This window comes from Hemitrygon akajei, chromosome 12, assembly GCF_048418815.1.
Source record: "Hemitrygon akajei chromosome 12, sHemAka1.3, whole genome shotgun sequence".
NCBI classification, from domain to species: domain Eukaryota; kingdom Metazoa; phylum Chordata; class Chondrichthyes; order Myliobatiformes; family Dasyatidae; genus Hemitrygon; species Hemitrygon akajei.
The window spans coordinates 99,532,050-99,553,404 of record NC_133135.1 but is presented as its reverse complement, the minus strand read 5'-3'; the positions used below and the strand labels follow the sequence as shown (position 1 = coordinate 99,553,404).

The following is a 21,355-nucleotide window of genomic DNA, read 5'->3' as shown; positions in this document are numbered from 1 at the left end:
TACAGGAAAAATACTTGCATGCAGAGAGCATTGGCTGATTGGCAGGAGGCCAAGAGTGGGAATAAATGGAGCCTCTTCTGATTGGCTGCCAGTGACGACCGGGGGTGGGGGTGGTTGTTGAGACCACTTACTTTTATGTTATGCCAATTATTTTGATGATGGAATAAACGGTTGTGTGGCCAAATTTTCAGAAAGCACAAAAATAGGTAGAAGAGCAGGTAGACAGATTGGGAGAATGGGCAAAGAACTGACTGATGGAATGGAGTGTCAGGAAGTGTATCGTTTTACAGTTTGGTAAAGGAATAAAAGTGTAGATTATTTTCTAAATGGGCAGAAAATTCAAAGGAGGAGGGAGAGACCAGGATGGAGGGACGGGGAGGAGAGAGTGAGGGATGGAGAGGGGTACAGGCAGATGGACAGGAAGGGAGAGGGGGAACAGGGAAGGGGAGAGAGGAGGGGTAGTGAGGCATGGAAGTGGAGAGGAAGATGGAGAGACGGACCAGGAGGAAGAGAGAGCAGCAGGGAGAAAGGGATGAGGGGGAGAAAAGGGAAGGGGACAGGAGACACAGGGTGAATGGGGTGGGGGAGGAAGGGAGGGAGAAGGGGTCTGGGGAATAGGCAGGAGTTTAGGGCAACAGGGATGGAGATAGGGGGACGGAGGGGTGGTAGGGAGAGCAGACCTACAGGGAGAGAGAGCAACTGGGATGTGGAGGGAAGGGGAACCGTGTGGGATGGAAGGGGAGAGATGGGAAGAGGAAGGGAGGGAGGAGGAGATGGGGATGGGGGGGGGGAAGAGAGTGACAGAGCGTCTGAGTGGGATAAGGAAGGGGACAGAGAGATATAGTGAGAGAGGGACAGGTTTGGAGGGAAGGAGGGAGAAACATTAATCACAAATGAGTAGTACCTGGAATGGTCCTTCAAACAAAGGTTGCAAACTAATCTTCCTCTTAAATGTCTGGACATCCAAGTAATCTCTACAGTGTGATGCTCAATGTTGGTCGTCGGTTGTTGTGCTTCCTTCACCTGTTCACAGTACTTGATGATACCTTTTGTCAAGGATACACAATAGGCCAACATGCTTTCATCCAAATGATGTTTGTGCATTTGTTTAACTCCTAGTGGTGCTACAAATGGCAATTTTGTGGGGGAACAATCCTGCAGTCCTATTGGCCGTGGCCCTAATGGTCACAGGGGCCAAAGGTAATACTTGTTTCCATCTTAATCTAGTTTCCTCACACATTTTGCCAAGCTTGTTTTAAATTGTTCCACTCAACCTTTCTACTAAGCCTGCCATCTGAGCCACGATGGGAACGTTGATCAATCTGTAAACCTTATGTACTTGTTTTATTAACTTCCCAGTAAAGAGGGGATGGTTATCCAAGGGATCCCAAACCTCGGGATGATTTCTTTCTTTAAGTGGGGGGCGGGGGAGAGCAATTACCAGAAGTTTGAGAAATCGATGTTCATGCCAGCAGGTGGGAGGGGGAATATATTATTCCTTAAACTTGAGTGTTTAATTGCCCCTCCTTCACTATTCCCCATTCCTGTTTCTCTCGCACATCTCTTCTTACATACCCATCACCTCCCTCTAGTGCTCCTCCTTCCCTGTCTTCCATGGTCTTCTGCCCTTTCCTATCAGATTCTCCCTTCTCCAGCCCTTTATTTCTTTCACCAATCAACTTCCTAGCTCTTTTCTTCACCCCCCCCCCCTCTTTCCTGGTTCCACCTATCACCAGCCACTTCTTCCTCCCCTTCTCCCACCTTCCTTCCCTGACTCCTTCCTTTCCGGTCCCAATGAAGGGGTTTGGCCCGAAATGTTGACTGTTTACCCTTTTCCATAGATGAGCCTGGTTTCCAGCATTTTGTTTGTGTTGCTTCATTCCACGATGTGTTTTAGGCCATAATGCCTCGTATTAGCCTTTATCTGGGTTTCCATAAGAGATCTAGTGTCCTGGGACAAGGTATGCCCAAAGTATGTGACAACTGGCTGAACCCATGGCCATTTAAATTGCAAAGACAAGATTTTCTTTTAATTACTTTCCCTGTTCATGTTTAGTACACTAGGTTGCCGTTTTCTTACCCAACATTCCCCTAAACACCGTAACAGGGAAAGTCCCAACAAAATGCATAGCCCAAATGAATAAAACTCCGCAGTCGGGACCAGAGGCGAGGACTGAACCAGTTTGGCTCACTGCTCCATCGTGTTCACTGGGCTCTGCTCTGCCCTGTGCTGAGCCTGTGACCTGCTCCAGGCTTTGTATCTGTGGACTCATGTTGCTTACTGTTATTTTTTGCACGAAGTGTTTTTTTCTGGGTGTTTGACGGTTCTGATTCTATGTAGTATCTAGTTGCAAACAACCTTATCTGGTATAGTTCCTGGTATGGAAGTGTTTGGTAGTATTCATTAGATTGTGCAGCTTATGCAGGACAAGTTAGAGCCAATTGTATCGCACGATTTCTATATTGGATAAGTCAGTGTTTCGGAGCAAACAGCATATGATTGTGACTTTCTTTAATAATTCCACATATGCAAATAACTTTATTTATACTGTACTTCATAGCATTGTTTGATTGTACAACTTAAGCTTAGGAAGGTAGATACAAATTTATCACACAATTTCCAGACTGACTGAATCAGCAAACAGCACACAAATGCCACTGTCTGTAATAAAACCATGTTGTAACCTTATCTTATGTACAGCAGTTCCTGGTGTGGAAGTGTTTGGTGAAATTTATTTGTTCATACACTTACACTTGAGAAGTTAGAGCCAATGACTTGGTATATTAGTGTTTCAGCGCACACATCATGTAATTGCCACTTTCTATAATAAACCAAAGAAGTAACTAAACCAACCTTATTTTATACATTTGTTGATGCTGTAGTGTGTGGTATCATGTATTTGATAGTACAACCTATGCTTGGGAAGGTATGTATCACAAAAGTTCCAGAACGGGTAAATCAGTTTCCCAGAACAGATTTCATAAGATTGCCAATTGCTTAATAAAACCTCATGGCACCCTGTTGAAAGCTGCCTTCGGTTGTTCCAGGTGCTGAATTGTCTAGTACTGTTCACTTAGTTATGTATCTTAAGTCTGTGAAGTTATATCCACATATCAGTGTTTCTAGAACAAAATTTATATACTGTATTGCCAGTTTCTTCAAAAACACAATGGTACATTTTTTTAAGCACCTACCTGTTATTTATCTCATGGTGTCAAGTGTTTCAAATTAGTTGTGCAACTTAAGTCTTGAGAAGTTGGATCCACATAGAACCATAGAGCATTACAGCACTGAAACAGGCCTTTTAGCCCTTCTTGACTGTGCCGAACCATTTTTCTGCCTGGTCCCACTGACCGGCACCTGGACCATATCCCTCCATACACCTCTCATCCATGTACCTGTCCAAGTTTTTCTTAAATGTTAAAAGTGAGCCCGCATTCACCACTTCAACTGGCAGCTCATTCCACACTCCCACCACTCTGTGTGTGAAGAAGCCCCCCCAATGTTCCCTTTAAACTTTTCCCCCTTCACCCTTAATCCATGTCCTCTGGTTTTTTTCTCCCCTAGCCTCAGTGGAAAATGTCTGCTTGCATTCACTCTATCTATACCCATCATAATTTTATATACTTCTATCAAATCTCCCCTCATTCTTCTACGCTCCAGGGAATAAAGTCCTAACCTATTCAACCTTTCTCTGAAACTCAGTTTCTCAAGTCCCAGCAACATCCTTGTAAACCTTCTCTGCACTCTTTCAACCTTATTAATATCCTTCCTGTAATTCGGTGACCAAAATATATAGTAAAACATGTATAACGTTATGCGGGCATCATAGCAGTGGTAAGCCTACACTATTGTGGGATGTGAGAGAAGTTTCTATAGAGCTAAGCAGGAAGAGTTTTCTAAAGGACAACAGTCTGGTTTGGGTCTTGGCAGGAGCTGCTGAGCAGGGCACAAGGGAAGATGCTGCTCAAAGGAGAGCCCTGTTGTAAGAAGTACTTTGTGCAGATGAATGGCTCCAGGGAAGAACGGCCAATACTAATGAAAGAGCCAGTTCATTTGGCATTGTCTTCAAGGGAAATTTGGGTTATTGTGACTGCTTTCACACAGACGTGGGCCAGGCGTGTGAGTAAAGTGATGCACCCCTGACTACTCCAGAAATGGGCCCTTTTCTTTTTTTTTCCCTGTAACTACAAATTTGGGAAATATATTTCTTTATAGTTTTATGCCAGTGTATGGTCTGTTAATTTTCTGGCAAATGATAGCTTTGCATGGAGCAGTGTTCGCAAAGATCAATGTTTCTCAATTGGAACATTATGACCTTCCTGTTTGTTTGCACTCCAAATCATACTGTCCCGAGATGTGTATTGTTTATGGAAAGTGGCTTTCTCATTGCTGAGGCACGTGGTCGTTAGCAGAGTTAGCTAAGAAGTCAACTTTGCATAAGAGCACCAGTGAGGGGGTTACGTTTGTGGGGTGCTCGTCCTGGATTTCAGATGCTGTGTGAATGCTGTTCAAGGATTGATTAAGTGGTTTATTTGTGTGTTTAAGCCAATGTTTAAACTGGTGTTTGCTAAAGTGAGGTGTGTTATAATTAAGGTACTTTATTACAGATGCCATGGCAATTAAGGCTTGGTGCAATTCGAAGAGGTAATGCTTCTGTTCTGAGCAGGATAGATATTCGAATTTCCGATGAGTGCTGAGTTCTGTAAAGGTCTTGGAGAAAGTTACGCTGAATGAATAGTGCTTTGACCAATCAGCTGGTAAGGATGTTATGATCGTCCAGGCTGCCAGTGACAAGACTGAAGTTGCACTGCCCGATAAGAAAGGGGAGCTTGGAGAGGCAGTGGAGTTTGGATTGAGAAGAGAAACATTTCCAAAAGCATTTCAGTTTCGGATGGGTTTGGCTATTACATGAATGCCAAAGTATACCTGCAGAGAGCCAAAGTTGTTGTCGGCTGGGAATGTTCTCTGGAGTTGAGCTCACACCTGATGGGAAAGAAGAATATGAGGTTTGTGCTGAACAGAGATCTCAGTTAATGGATGAATGGCAGTGTTCAAATAATATGGAAAAACAGAGACTGATAGAGAGTTTGAAGGGTCCAGTGGTTGATATACTGAGGTCCCACAAGGCAGAAACCATTTTAGCCATGTCAGCTAATTACCTGCAAGCTCTGGAAGATGCTTTCAGCACTACTGAAAGTTCAGCCGATTTGATGATGAATTTTAGGCACACATTCCAGGTGGAAGGAGAGAAGTTGCCTACATTTTCAGGTTAAGAGAAACCGCTACACTGTTTGTGCCACAAAGAGGGCATTCAACCTGTCTGGGGGTGGAGCAAGTGATGAAGGTCACAATGTCGCATGACATGATTGCTGTACGCATTTGAGTGACCCACAAGATGCGCCCTCCTCCATCTTTTACTGAGTTACTCAGAGAAGTCAGAGAGGAGGAAAGCATGACTGAGAAGCAGAACATTTCCACGAGCCGATCAGTGCCTTCAGCAGTAGCCTCTGCTGCTAAAGTAACCCCTGATGCCACAGAGATGGAGCTTTTGAGGAATGAGGTGAAAACCCTTTGAGCTGAGCTGATTTGATGGACGTCTGCTAATGTTTCAGCTAAACGTGGCACGTCTGTGTTTACTGCTCAAATGGACGCAGAATCTATAGAAGTGAGGCAAAGCAGCAGTGAGGTCATGGACCGTATGCACATTACAAAAGAGAAGTTTGCTGTCTTGAGGCCAATTAGGGTAGACAAATCCCCAGGGCCTAACAAGCTGTTCCCTTGGACTCTATGGGAAGCAAGTTCAGAAATTGTAGGGGTCCTGCCAGAGATAATTTAAATCATTCTCAGTGACAGGTGAGGTACTGGATGATTGGAAGATAGCTAATGTTGGTCTGCTGCTTAATAAAGGTTCTAAGAATAAACCAGGAAAGTATAGGCCAGTGAGCCTGAAATCACTAGTGGGGAAGTTACTGGAAAGTATTCTGAAAGACTGGTTATATAAGTATTTGGGTAGACATGGATTTGATTGAGGATGGTCAGCGTGCCTTTGTGCGTGGTAGGTTGTATCTAGCCAATCTTACAGAGTTTTTCAAGGAAGTTACCAGGAAAGTTGATGAAGACAAGGCACTAGATGTTGTCTACATGGACTTTAGCAAGGCATTTGATGAGGTCTTACATGGGAATTTGGTCAAGAAGGTTCAGTCACTTGGCAGTCAGGTGAGATATTAAGTTGGATTAGACATGGGTTTAGTGGGAGAAGCCAGAGAGTGGTAGTTGTCGCTCTGACTGGAGGTCTGTGACCAGTGAGTTCTGCTGGGTCTGTTGTTGTTTTTCATCTATATCAACAATCTAGATGATACTGTGATTAACTGCATCAGCAAATTTGCAGATGATGCCAAAATCGGGGGTGTAGTGGACAGTGAGGAAGTCTAGCGAAGGTTGTAGCGGGATCTGGATGAGTTAGGAAAGTGGGCTGAATAATGGCAGATGGAATTTAATGCGGACATGTGTAATGTGTTGCACTTTGGTAGGACCAACCAGGATAGGTTTTACACAGTGAACAGTAGGGCACTGTAGAGTATGATGGAACAAAGGGATCTGGGAATACAGGTCCATAATTCCTTGAAAGTGGTGTCATAATAGGATAGGGTCATAAAGAAAGCTATTGACATACTGGCTTTCATAGACCAAAGTACTGAGTACAGTGGTTGGGATGTTATGTTGAAGTTCTACAAGACATTGAGGACACCTGATTTGGAGTACGTACACAACACTGGAAGAACTCAGCAGGTCAGGCAGCATCCGTGAGAAAAGAGTAGCCAACGTTTCGGGCCGAGACCCTTCATCAGGAATGGGGGGGGGGGGGGTGTGGGGAGAGAAGGCCGAAGCCCAGTAATAGAGATTGGGGAGGGTATAGGGCCTAGAGGCACCAGGTGGAAAACCAATCAGAGTATTGTGTGCAGTTTTGGTCACATACCTACAGGAAAGATGTACATAAGTTTGAAAGAGTGCAGAGAAAACTTGCGAAGATATCACTGGAACTGAAAGATCTGAATTATAAGGAAAGATTGAATAGGTTAGAACTTTATTCAATAGAGCATAGAAGATTGGGGTAAAGATTGGGTAAATGCATGCAGGGTTTTTCCACTGAGGTTGGGTGAGATTATAACTAGAGGTCATGGGTTAAGAGTGAAAGGTGAAATGTTTAAAGGGAACATGAGGGGAAACTTCTTCACTCAAAGGATGGTGAGAGTGTGGAATGAGCTGCCAGCACAAGGGGTGGATGTGATTTTGATTTTAGCATTAAAGAGAAGTTTGGATAGGTACGTGGTTGATAGGGGTATGGAGGGCTATGGTCCCAGTGCAGGATGGTGGGACTATGCAGTTTAAATGGTTCGGCATGGACTAGATGAGCCAAAGAGCCTGTTTCTGAGCTGTACTTTTCTATGACTCTATGATTCTATGTACAACTTATGCTTCAGAGGTCAGATCCAATGGTATAACTAAAATACTACACAGTGAATTATCAGTGTTGCAGAGCAAAAGGCATAGATTGCCATTTTTTTCCAAAACCACTACACATTTCAGCAAAAGGAAGTTCATCATAATGTTTGCTTGGAAGTACTAATTTATCCAATCTGGAAGCTTTGTGACACTATTTGATCTAACACCTCAAGCTTAGGTTGACTATAGAATAAATGTAACTTCAGCACCATGAGATATCTAAGCTGAAATTGGCTGCAACAAACTCCTCATTGTTTTATTATAGAAAGTTGCAGTTTTACCCTGCACGTTCAGTAACAGTTTTACCCTGTACGTTCAGTAACAGTTTTACCCTGTACGTCCAGTAACACTGATTTGACCTTTCTGAAGACTTATGGTACATTGTACAACTTAAGATTGAGAAGTTTGATCCAATCAAATAGCTGCTACAAAAATCTTCAGCACCACGATGTACATAAAATAAAGTTGTTTGCAACAAGCTTCTACTGGTTTCTTTTATAGAAAGTGGGAATTGTGTGCTGCATGCTCTATAACATAATTAACTAATTTGGATGTCTTCTGATAACATTTGCTCTAATTTCTTAAGTTTAAGTTCTGCAATCAAAATTTCAGCAGCATGAAATACATAAAATAAAATTCCTCCAACAATTTACTGCATGGTTTAATTATAGAAAGTGGTAATTGTATGCTGTTTGCTCAGAAACACTGATTTGGCCAATCTGGAAATGTTGTGATACCATTGCATCTAACTTCTCAAGTTTAAGTTGTACAATCAAATAGATGTAAGAAATCGGCCTGGAAGGATCTAATAAATCTACCCTACATGACGCTTTGCACTAATCAGTTTCCTGTCTATGTTGGGTATGCTGAAGTCACCAAGTACATCAATTAAACCTTTCCCTTATCTGCATGCATATCTGTTTCTCAATGTTCCATTGGCTACTGGGGGTCTGTAGTATTAATCCCATCAGACTGATTGCACCTTTCTTAATCTTGAGTACCACCCATACAGATTAAGTGGATGCAGACTTTCTCTGAGGGCAGCAGTGATGTTGGTCGTAATTAATCGTGCAACCCCATTTCCTAAGTACATCAAACTCCAGCTCCAGTTCATAATGAGTTAAGTCAGGAGCTGTAGCTGGACCCACTGACCTCCCACATCCTGCAGAAGGAGCATGCCACTGCTTTACATGCCATCCCAGCTACTCCAATCAGAAGAGTAATTTGAAGAAGAACCATACCTGCTCTTAGCTGCTCTACTCATCCATCTCACTAGATCTCCTTAAAGTAAAGTCTCTGCATTTATTCTCAGCACCTACAGTTTAAATATAGCCACTCTCCAAAACAGCCAGTGCAAAACTGCTACTCTGCTAGAAGCTGCTTCCCTTGAACATCTGGGAAAACAACACTCAAAATGCTGCTTGCTCCTTCTCTCTGCTGCTAAGTCTGCTGGGCCTGGGACATGTCATAATTTTCTGTCTCTTAATTCCCACAAAGTCCATATTCTTTCTTATTCAGAAAGAATGAATTTGAAATTTACTTTGCTCCCAAAATGTCCTTTCACTGAAGGGCCAGTCCATGTCCAGATTCAAGTAACCCTCTTGAGTTAATTCTGTCCCATCCGAATCTTTTGCACTAAGGAAGTCCTGGACAATACTGGGGAAGTTAAAGTCACCCACCACAACAGCTCTGTTACTTTCACATCTTTCCATAATGTGCTCACATAGCTCCCATTGGCCATTGATAGAGGCATCCCATCTTAGTAATTGTACCTATCATTCCTGGACTCTACACATGTAGCCTCACTGGACGAGTCTTACAGTATATTATCTCTAAGTGTAACTGTGTCATTCTCTGTGCAATTTCTCCAATTCTTTTATGTGCCTCTCTGTCACATCAAAATCCTGGGACATTAAGCATGTAGTCCTGTCCCTCCTGCAACAACTAATACCACAACTTTGTGTTTCGATCTACTGGTTAGAACTTAGGTTCTAAGTTCACCTGCCTTACACATAACACTCTGTACATTAAGTCAAAGGCACTTCAGTCTATCAGTCTCACCATGTTCCAGCCAGCCCTTGCACTCAGAGCTAATAGACCCAACATGTTACCAACCTCTCCATTTTGCAGAGCGTGGTTGAGGAATTAGATAGCTTCTTCTGGTTCCTAAGTCCTATGTTCCTTAATGCTTAAAATGCCTCTTGACTACAATTGATGGTAATTAAAATAGACTCTGTAAGTTGAGAAGATCAAAGTTCTCCTTTATCAACAGATGTTCTGCTGTCAGTGTAACAGTATTGCATTGAGTATAGGTGTTGAGGTATTAAGTTGCAATTGGACAAGATGTTAGTGAGACCACATCGGAATGACAGCATGGCAATGTATAAAATCATGAGGGGTATCAATAGGGTTAATGAGCACTAACTTTCTTTTTGCAGGAAAAAGGCACCCAAAAATGAAAGGCATGGGGTTGAAGTTAGAAGGGAAAGACTTAAAAGCAGCAATTTCTTTACATAGAGAGTGGTCTGTAAATGGAATGAGCAGCTATGGGAAATGGTTGAGGTGGGTACAAAAACAACATTTAAAACAGGGGTTCCCAACCTTTATTATACCATGGACCGATACGATTAAGCAATGGGCCCATGGACTCCAGGATGGGAAACCCTGATTTAAGATATTTGGACAGGTTTATAGATTGAAGATGTCTAAAAGCAAAACACAGGTTAATTGAACTAATTTAGATGGGCACCTTATTCAGCATGGATGGGTTGGGCTGAAGACCCTCTTTCTGTGAGGTGTAAGTCTATTACTCTAAAACAGGGGTAGGCAACTTTAAATTATTTTCTAGCATGTGTTATTCATTAACTTGAGGCAAAATATAACGAGATGTATTTAAATGGATAATTCCCATATTTCAAGTTTTTTTTATGGCATTTACCTGGCCCACCGTCCGCTCATTAATACGCAATCCGGCCCACAGAAGCAAAAAGGTTGCCGACCTCTGTTCTAAAACTTAAGGGCATCAGTTTGGTTTTAAGAAGGGTGAGGCTGAGTGGGCTCTAAAAGAAGAAATGTAGTTGGAACGTGCAACGCAATACCTGAGTGGGTAGTGGAGAGGCGGGACTTCTCTACATTTAACAGGTAGTGCAGACTCACCAAGGCGATGGAGCAAGTACTGGGAAATTGGATTAGTTATGGCACGAATATGGTGTGCCAAAGGGTCTCATTTGTACTGATTGACTCCATCTCTCAATAACTTTTGTAAGCATCTGTGACCCCTCGAAACAGCTACTTTTTGTTCTGTGCAATGTCTCAAAAGTCAAGCAATATCAATAACGAGAATGTTGTTCACTTGTAGCGTTATTCCTTGGTCTGGGATGGACCACAAGTGTATAGGTGATAGACCTTCTGCAGAAATATTCAAGTGAACTGACACATCATGGAAGATTTGCCACCACAACTAGTTCAGCACAACAAGAGGTAAGGGCTCATCATTAACAATCTTTGCTCTCAGACCAGGGTTGCCCAGGTCATTAACAGGGGAGAATTGAACATCTGTTGAAGGAGCCTGAACTACAATGATTGGTTCTTTAATTAAATACCACATCTATGAAGCATTGAGGATTAAATCAAGCTATTAAAAAGCAGGAACTGCCCACTTATTCACTAGATTCTTATAAAATTATGAGGTCGGATCTTCATCTCAATAAATGGTATGGAAACTTCGTGACCCTTCCAGTGATACCAGTTTATTCCCTGTAAAGTTAAAGTGGAACATTAGTAAGTACATCAAACAATTTCAGACAAGACATTGAAACATATCTACATATATTCACTGATATCTACCATCACCCAGTACCTCACCTCATAACCACTCATTAATCCAACTAAAAACCAAAGTAAGTGTGCCAATCATTTGAATACCTGGTGAGCTCAAACAATCAGTCCCAACACTAAACAGAAAGATCACAGAGAGTCACAATCAGCCCAGAAACCCAGTGACAGTTCCTTACCTGGCTGTGTCGGTTCTCTCCATATTTCCCATTCAGATTGGCACGGTGACAGTTTTTGTACCACCAGGCGCCTTTGTATGACAAGGCACAGTTTGTGATAGCGACATCATTGTCATGATCCTTTGTGGAGAATGGGCGGCCTTGGTGATAGGAGAGGGAATCACCTGTGCAATCAAAGTCAGAAGGTTTTTATTGGATGGTTCAAGGAAAATATGTGCAACTTGCTGTTAGCAGCAGTGACTGCCGGGGTAGTTGGAAAGTTAAACAGTGAGCTACACTAAAGTTAAAGAGTAGCTCACAGGAGAAGTGCAGACAGCATCAACTGCCTGCACAGTACTGTGAATTGTTCCTTCAGGGAAAGCTGGAATTAAGTAAGCTGCATTAAATGTAGATCAGAGAGAAGTTCATGTGAGTAGATATCAAATTACAGTAAAGGGTTACATCCATGTGAGCTCCAGTCACAAGATTTATAACAATGATCTTTAGTAAATTCATATATCAATTTATGTCTTGTTAGTTGTAGTGGGTGCCACATTATTCCCCATGACTTCTGATGGTTCCAATATTGTCCTGTTCTGTCAACAAAGAACATGAAACAGTATACACAGTAAGAGGCCCTTTGGTCCATCATATTTGTGCTGACCATTATGCAGATTTAAACTAATCCCACCTACCTGCACTTTGACCCTCTATTGCTTGGCGGTTCATGTTTTAACAAGTTAAGAGCCCGTGGTGTTAAAGGAAAGATACTAGCATGGATAAAGCATTGGCTGATTGGCAGGAGGCAAAGTGTGAGAATAAAGGGAGCTTTCTTTGCTTGGCTGCTGGTGACTATTGGCGTTCCATAGGGGCCGATGTTGGAACTGATTCTTTTTACATTATACGTTAATGATGTGAATGATAGAATCGATGGCTTTGTTGCAGAGTTTGTGGATGATAAAAACACTTGCAAGATGTACCACTTCATCTGATTCACCATCACCCTTGGAAGCACCCATGCATATACCCATGCATCTCCTTTCTACCCTGGGAAAAAGACTCCGACAATCTACCCTATATTTGCCTCTTATAATTTTATAAACTTCTATCAGGTCATACCTCAACTTCTGAAGCTTCAGAGAAAACAATCCAAGTTTATCCAACTGTCTTTCAGAAGGTGCTAATGGGAGTTTGGTCAGGAGGTTCAGTGCCTCGGCATTCAGGATGAGGTAGTAAACTGGATTAGACATTGGCTTCACAGAAGAAGCCTGAGAATGATCGTAGATGGTCGCCTCTCTGACTGAAGGCCTGTGACTAGTGGTGTGCTGCAGGAATCAGTGTGGCGTCTGTTGTTGTTTGTCTATATATCAACAATCTGGATGATAATGTGGTGACCTGGATCAGCAAATTTGTGGATGACTCCAGGATTGTGAGTGTAGTGGACAGCAACAGAGGCTTTCAAAGCTTGCAGGAGGATCTGGATCAGCTGGAAAAAATGTGCTGAAAAATGGCAGACGGAACTTAATGCAGACAAGTGTGAGGTGTTGCACTTTGGGAGGACATACCAGGGCAGGATTTCCACAGTGAGCTGTACGGCAATGAGAACAGAGAGATCTAGGAACACTGATTCCTAATTCCATAAGATACAGGAGCAGAATTAAGCCATTTAGCCCATTGAGTCTGAAATCATCATGTCTGATCCATTTTCCCTCTCAGCTCCAATTTTCTGCCTTCTCCCTGTATCACTTCATGCCCTGACTAATGAAGAATCTATCAATCTCTGCCTTAAATATACATAAAGACTTGGCCTCCACAGCTGCCCATGGCAACGAGTTCCAGATTCACCACTCTATGGTGAAGGAAATTCCTCCTCACCTCCATTCTAAAGGGACGCTCCTCTGTTCTGAGGCTGTGTCTTCTGGTCTTAGACTCCCTACCATAGGAAACATCCTCTCCACATCTACTCTAGTGAAGTCCATTCACATTCTATAGCTTTCAATGATGTTGCCCCTCCACCTATCTTCATATCATCTACAAACTCTGCGACAAGGTCATCAATTCTGTCACCCAAGTCATTAACATTTCACTTAAAACTAAGTGGTCCCAAAAATTCCCACGTGTTGCATCTACCAATCAGCCAATGCTTTATCCAGGCTAGTATCTTTCTTGTAATACCATGGGCTCTTACTTGTAAAGCAGCCTCATGTGTGGAACCTTGTCAAAGGCCTTCTGAAAATCTATTGATTTCCTTTTGTTTATCCTGATTTTTATTTCTTCAAAGAATTGTTGGGCAGGATTTTCCCCTACTTTATCATGTGCCTCCAACTATCCTGAGACCTCATCCTTAACTATCAACCCCAAAATCTTCCCAACCACTGAGGTCAGACTAACTAGCCTATACAGTCGGCCCTCCTTATCCACAAGAGATTGGTTCCGGGGCCCCTCGCAGATACCAAAATTCGCACATGTTCAAGTCCCTTATTCAACCTGCGGTGGACCTTAGGACCCAGCGGAACCCCAGACCTTATTTAACCTGTCTCAGTGTGGTGGACATTAGGACCCAGCGCCAGAGCTCTGAATCCGCAGTGTTTCTGTTCACGAAAATAATCATGATCACGATTGAAGATAAAGTGGAAATAATAAAGCGATCAGAAAGAGGTGAAACGCCAATGGTCATTGGAAAAGCGTTAGGCTACATCGGTCAATGATCGGAACAATTTTAAAGGATAAAGTAAGAAAGGCTTTGCCCCGATGAAAGCTACAATTATTACTAAGCAACGCAGTGGCTTAATTATTGGGTTTTGGGTTTTTGATCGTCCACATCAACCCGGCACGGTGGAGAGTGCACTCGGGAGCGATCTGTCACTGGATCGAATTCCAGAACTTCCGTTCCTGAGCCCGGCGCTGAAACATACGTTCTTAAGTGTTTTATATGCATAGAAAGCTAAAATATATACTATATACTGAGACAAACGTTTGACTAACTGATGCTAAATAATACCGGATGTACCTGTTCCGACTTATTTAGTAAGAGAACTTATCCGATCCGCGATAACCCACACACATCCTTAAATCATTTCTAGGTTACTTATAATACCTAATACAATGTAAATGTTATGTAAAATAGTTGTTATACTGCTTTGTTTAGGGAATAATGACAAGGAAAAAAGGTCTGTACATGCTCGAACAACAAGTGCTGGAAGAGCACTTCTGGGTTTTCGCGATTCGCGGTTGGTTGAATTCACGCATGCGGAATTCGCGGATAAGGAGGGCCGACTGTAATTTCCTTTCTTCTGCCTCTCTCCCTTCTTGAAGAGTGGAGTGACATTTGCAATTTTCCAGTCTTCTGGAACCATTACAGGATGAGTACCTGGGATAGATCCCACTAGGCTCCAGGGATGTGTAACTGGGAGAATCCCACTAGGTTCCAGGGACATGTACCTGGGATAGATCCTACTGGTCTCTGGGGACGTGTAACTAGGATAGATCCCAATAGGCTCCGGGGACGTACACCTGGGATAGATTTCACTAGGCTCCAGGGATGTATAACTGGGATGAATCCCACTAGGCTCCAGGGATGTTTCCACCTTAATATATTCAATTAATCCTCAACAGCAGCATCTCTTCCTGGATATTAATATGCCCCACTCACTATTCCTCCATGTCCTCAATTTCATGATTTCATTAATAAGTGCTTATGGAATCCTCACTGGAGAGGTGTTGGTGTCCACCTGTGAACTCTGGAAACATTGGGTTACCATCCTTGCATGGTGATGTCATAGACTTTTGACAATGTTGGGTCATTCCCTGTTTCTCTTTGTATTTCAGAATTTGTTCCCGTAAACTGGACCACCAGTGCTGTGTGGAACACTTCTGCTGGGTCACAGTACGAAGACTTTTCTTCTTCCGTTGCCAATAGTAGAAGATGTGACAAGCCATCAGCATTGCTGTGTTGTTTGGCACCCTTGAGTTATATGTCAAGAGTGGGCTCCAAGGAATAGTGCCCAACATCGTAACCAGGTAGCGGTCATCACTGAAATTCCCTTCCTGGGATTGAAAACGGACACAGGGCTGGTGATCTGTCTCTAGCATAAACATTTGTCTGTAGAGGAAGTGATGGAACATCTTTATTCCCCATACTAGACTAAGGGCCTCTCGGTCAATTTGTGCGGAGTTGCATTCTGCGCTCGTAAGTGATTTTGAAGCAAATGCAATCAGACGTGCAGATGCATCTTTCATAATATGTGACAAATAGCTCTAATGCCATAAAGGGACATATCACATACCAGTCTGATGGACAGGGATGGGTCATAATGGGTGAGCAGTTAATCGGATGTTACTCATCTCTTTGTTTCCTTGAATGCTTTCTCACTTCTTTCTGACCATTCCCACTTAGCTCCTGACTGTAACAGTGTGTTCCATGGATGCAGTACTGTAGCAAAGTTTGGGAGAAACTGGTGGTAGAAGTTTACAAGGCTCAAGTATGGCCTGAGTTGTGACACATTTTCTGGTCTGCGTGCCTGTAGCACTGCTTCAGTCTTCTCTTGTGATCTATGTAAGCCATGCTTGTCAATGACGTGTCCACAACATGAGATTTCATTCTTCAAAACCTCACATTTCTCTTCCTTTGCACACAGACCATACTTACTCAGCCTGGTAAGCACTTTACCAAGATTCTGGAGGTGCTCTTCATCATTCTTGCCCATCACAATGAGGTCCTCAAGGTAACATTGTGCTCTAGGGATATCTTAGAGCACTTGGTCCCTTGCTTTTTGCCAAATTGCTGGAGCTGATGCGACGCCAAAGATGAGGCAATTATACTGGAATGGTCCCTTGTGAGTGTTGAATATGAGGAACTTCCTGCTTGACTCCTTAATCTCCATTTACAGATAGGCTTGTGACAAGACAATCCTATAAGACCTCTAACTGCCAACGAAAGATGCGAAAATGTCTTCTATTTGTGACAGGTGATACTGCACAACACGCAGCACTGGGTTGATGCTCACCTTGAAATCCACACATATGCCAATAGCTCCAGCCTTCCCTTTCTTGATCACTGGGACAGTGGGGGTGGCCCAATCACTCCACTCAACCTTGCAGAGAATTCCAAAAGCCTCCAAGTTCTGCAGTTCAGCATCCGGTGCGTTAGGCACTGGACATGCTTTACGGAATCTTGGTGTTGCTGTTTCATCCAGTTCAATTCTGGCCTTCATGCCTTTGAGTTTACCAATCCCTTCTCAAACTCCTTCTCATTAGCATTAAGCAGTTTTGATAGTCTCTGGTTAGTGCTACCATTTGGGCTGGCGTGGCCTGTTGATGTCACGCTGAGAGCTTTGATCGAGTGCCTGTCAAGTTGGATTTTTCTCAACTATTCATGTCCGAAAAGTGCTGGCCCTCCACTTTTCAACATATAAAGCTCTAACTGTTGCGTTTGGCCTCCATATGTCACATTCACTTTCAGTTTCCTTTGGGAGACACATTTTTGCCTGTTTAAGTCTTAAGCATCACTGAGGTCTTCTCTAATTGTATCTTAGAAAACAGTCTGAAATTATGAACAAAGCTGACCTTGTATCCAGCTCCATTTTCAGTTTTACACCAGACACATCCACTGTGATCCAGATGATTTTGTGATCTGTTCAGTTATACTATGCAGTTCTAGGCATGACAATTCATCTTTGTCAGACTCTGTGTTGTCTGATTCTGTTTTAAATTCAGTAACTTTATGCATTTGCTTAGTTTTGTGTTTGAGACTTTTCACTCAGTTGTACTTTTTGGTCGGCTTGAATATTCTCTCTATGTGACCTTGTCTGTGACACTTCCTGCACACATTTTCTTTGAAACAACAGTCATTTGCATCATGGGAGGATCTGCCACATCTTTGGCTTTTTGCAGCATTCAGGGACATTTTGCGCATTTCACATTCTAATCTCTTTTTCTGTGGTTCTGCAGTAACCTTTCTTGCAGTCTCTAATGATATTGCAATGGTCAATGCCTGTTAGGTCTCTTTCGGACAATAGCCTGTTTTGAGTACTTTGACTATGTATGCCACATACAAGCCTGTCCCTTAATGCATCAGAAAGTCCATCTCTGAAGTCAGAATACTGGGAATGTTTGTGCAGATCTGCAATTATTCAGAAACACCTTCCTCTTTTGAATGATTCCTTTTGTAAAATCTAAATCTCTCAGCAGTTTAGGGCTTAAGTGATTTTGTAAAATTGTAACTATTTCATCGAACTTCTTGCTTGCTGGCTTTTCAGGGGTTACTAAGTTGCATAAGATACTGTATGTCCTTACACCCATTATGCTAAGTGTAGGGGCTTTCTTCTGCTCCTCCATGTTGTTTGCATTACAATACAGTTCCACCCTCTAAATATAGAACCCCCAGCCTTCATGAAGCCATCAACACGTTATTTTCACTTTAAATTCAGCACGTCTTTCACTGATACTCATGCATTCCCTTGTTAGCGTCCATGATGGCTTTCTCGTACTGTTTAACTCTTGCTGTTTTGTCCAATAACTGTCGGTGCAGTTCATAATATTTTCTGACATTCAGGTGCACACTCGTCGCCAATTTGTTGTGTCCATGCATAATTATATATCGATTAAATAAAAGCATGCATACAGGAGATTACTTTAACTGGTGTATAGAGAGTGAGAGAGACAGGTCAGAGAACAATGTGCATGCATAGACAACAGATCATATGTAGTGCTAAGGGGGTGGTCATTGTTCTAAAATAAATAGATCCAACATTACACCATCTATAAATAATTGTGCCAATGACACTACTATTGTTGACAGAATTTCAAATGGTGACGAGGAGGCGTCTGAGGCAGAGCTAGATCAGCAGGTTGAGAGGCGTTGCAACAATCTTGCACTCAGTATTAAGAATTAATTGGAGACTTCAGGAAGGGGAAGTCAATGGATGCTGCTTTCCTATGACAGCATTTCATGTAGATGTGGTCAATGATTGGGAGGGCTTTACCTGTGATGCACTGGTCTGAATCCACTACCTTTGTATGATTTTGGTGTTTCCATATCAGGCCACAATGCAGCCAATCACTGCACTCTCCACGAAACATCCATGGAAGTTTGTCAAAGATTTAGATGTTATGCCAAATCTCTGCAGACTCCAAAGGAAACAGGCACTGCCGTGCTTTTTTTTTGCAATTGCTCTTACATGCTGGGTCCAGAACAGGTTCTCTGAAATAGTAAAACTCAAGAATTTAAAATTACTAACCCTCTCCACCTCTCATCAGCACATCTACAGTGAGCACCATTTCAACATTTAGGTTCCTGGGCATCATTATTTCACACTTCTTCATGTGGGAGAACCATATCTCCTTCGTTAACAAAAAGGCTCAGGGGAGGATGTACCTCTTGCAGCAGTTAGTAAAATTCCGTCTTTCCCAGAAAATCTGGTGCAATCCTATGCTGCCACCATAGAGAGCATCCTCACATCAGCCATGACTGTCTGGTTTGGTGCAGCACCCTCCCACAATACACAAAAACTACAGTGAACTATCAGATCAGCAGAAAAGGTTATTGGCTACAGTCTGCCATCACTACAGGTGGTGTATGTGTCCAGGACAAAGAAGCAGATAGTAAAAAATCATTATGGGCACTGTTACGAATGTGCCACAACTCTGAGGGGCCGAAGGGTACAAAGTCGCCCCCTCCTTTTCGAGAATCGCAAGATCGCTATTAATTCGGGTCTGGGACCCAGGAAATGAGAGAGAATCCACAAGGTTTGGAATGTGTCCTGGCCTCAGCGAAACAAAAACCCCTGATAACGGCTATTGTCTCTTGGAGACGGAATTGTGTATTGAGTACTGTACTATTCATTGAAGCCCTCAGGGGACGACCAGAGTGGGCTGGTTGAGGGATTGCATCATCCCAACCTGATTGACATCTGAGACCCCGTGAGTAAGGATAAAAGAGGGTCTGGGGAACAACCCCTTTAGATGCACCAGGAGAAACGCTAGAAATCCCGTGACAGCGTTTAATAGCGACAGCCGGTGGGGGGCTCGTGTGCGTCCTTCCCTTGCCTGAGATTGGCGGCCTTGCCACGGAAGAATGTCTTTAGCTAAAGGAGAGGCCACGAGTGAACGGCCACACCAACGGGACTCCCGACGGATCAAAACCATAAAAGGAAAGCCGGCAAGTTTTTCTCCCAAAACTCTCTCTCTCTCCAACCATTGAAAACCCAGCGGTCCCCAAAGGCTGCAGCCTGCATGAACTGAGTGACTTTTATATTTCCATCGGACAATACATTATCTCCTAGACAACGATAGAGCTTATTTCTTATTGATTATTATTATACCCGCACTTTTAGATTTAGTATTGATGACGTATATTATCTGTATATTTGCATTGGTATTATTTTTGTGTATTTTACTAATAAATACTGTTAAAAATAGTACCATCAGACTTCAATGGACCTCTCTATCTTTGCTGGTAAGTGACCCAGTTACGGGGTTCATAACAGCACCAAACACACAAAAACATCCATCCTGAAAGCGATATAGAGTTATTAAAACAAAAACTTCACTCCATCTTAAAATTTCTCCCTCTGTGCAGTGAATCTGATCAACCATTCTAATTATCCACCTCCCCACTACAAACCCCATTCAGTCACGGCACTGCACAGCAAACACCGTTTATTTTGTAAGTATATGCAGCTCCGGAACCTGGGTCTTAGCACTCAGATCTGCAGCTGGATCTTCAACTTCCTCACAGACAGGACCCAGGCTGTAAAAATAGGGGACAAGCTCTCCTCTACAATCACTCTGAGCACTGGTCCCCCACAAGGCTGTGTACACAGCCCCCTGCTGTACTCACTGTACACCCATGATTGTGTAGCCAAGTTTCCATCGAACTCAATATATATGTTTGCTGATGATACCACAATTGTAGGCTATATCTTGGGTAATGATGAGTCTGAGTACAGAGAGGAAATTAAGAACCAGGTGGCATGGTGTGAAGATAATAATCTATCCTTCAATGTCAGCAAGACGAAAGAATTGGTTGTTGACTTCAGAAGGAGTAGCAGACCGCACGACCCCATCTACATCGGTGGTGCGCAGGTGGAACAGGTCAAAAGCATTAAGTTCCTTGGGGTGAATATCACAAATGACTTGAGCAGAGTCGACTGCCAATAAGGCCCACCAGTGCCTTTACTTCCTGAGAAAGCTGGAGAAATTTGGCCTGTCCCCTAAAACCCTCACGAATTTTTATAGGTGCACTGTAGAAAGCATTCTTCTAGGGTGCATCACAACCTAATACGGAAGTTGTCCTGTCCAAGACCGGAAGAAGCTGCAGAAGATCATGAACCTAGCCCAGCACATCACACAAACCAATCTTCCATCCTTGGACTCACCTTACACCACACGCTGTCAGAGCAGTGCTGCCAGGATAATCAAAGATAAATCCCACCCAGCCAACACACTTTTTGTCCCACTTCCCTCCGGGAGAAGGTCCAGGAGCATGAAGATACGTACGGCCAGATTTGGAAACAGCTTCTTTCCAACTGTGATAAGACTGCTGAACAGATCCTGACCTGGATCTGGGCCATACCTTCCAAATATCTGAACCTGACTTGCACTACCGTACTTTCCCTTTTCTATTTTCTAACTATGATTTATAATTTAAATTTTTATTATATTTACTTTGATTTGTACTTCAGGGAGCGCGAAGCGCAGAAACAAATATCACTGTGATGATTGTATACTCTAGTATCAATTGTTTGGTGACAATAAAGTATTTGTATTTATGTATTAAACACATTATTCTGTACCCATACTTTAACCCCTGATTTCTGTATCTTCTGTTACTCTGTCAAGAAAGAGGATGAAAGGA

The 21,355-nt window shown here is 42.8% G+C and overlaps 1 protein-coding gene and 1 long non-coding RNA gene across 5 annotated transcripts in view; one reads left to right on the top strand and one right to left on the bottom strand.

The window, feature by feature from the left end:
* Positions 1–841: 841 nt before the first annotated feature.
* On the top strand, positions 842–21,233 carry LOC140737323 (uncharacterized). Its single transcript, XR_012101104.1, has 3 exons — positions 842–1,200; positions 10,866–10,987; positions 15,328–21,233. It is a non-coding gene; the product is annotated as an uncharacterized lncRNA (long non-coding RNA).
* Positions 2,520–21,355, bottom strand: part of tnr (tenascin R (restrictin, janusin)) — a 178,030-nt gene continuing 159,194 nt past the window's right edge. For all 4 annotated transcript variants that reach the window (XM_073063750.1, XM_073063751.1, XM_073063753.1 and 1 more), the window contains 2 exons: positions 11,521–11,684; positions 2,520–11,263 (listed from right to left, as the gene is read on the bottom strand). In XM_073063750.1, coding sequence (XP_072919851.1) covers positions 11,174–11,263; positions 11,521–11,684 — 254 coding nt within the window. In that variant the 3' untranslated portion in view covers positions 2,520–11,173. The remainder of the gene's footprint in view (positions 11,264–11,520; positions 11,685–21,355) is intronic.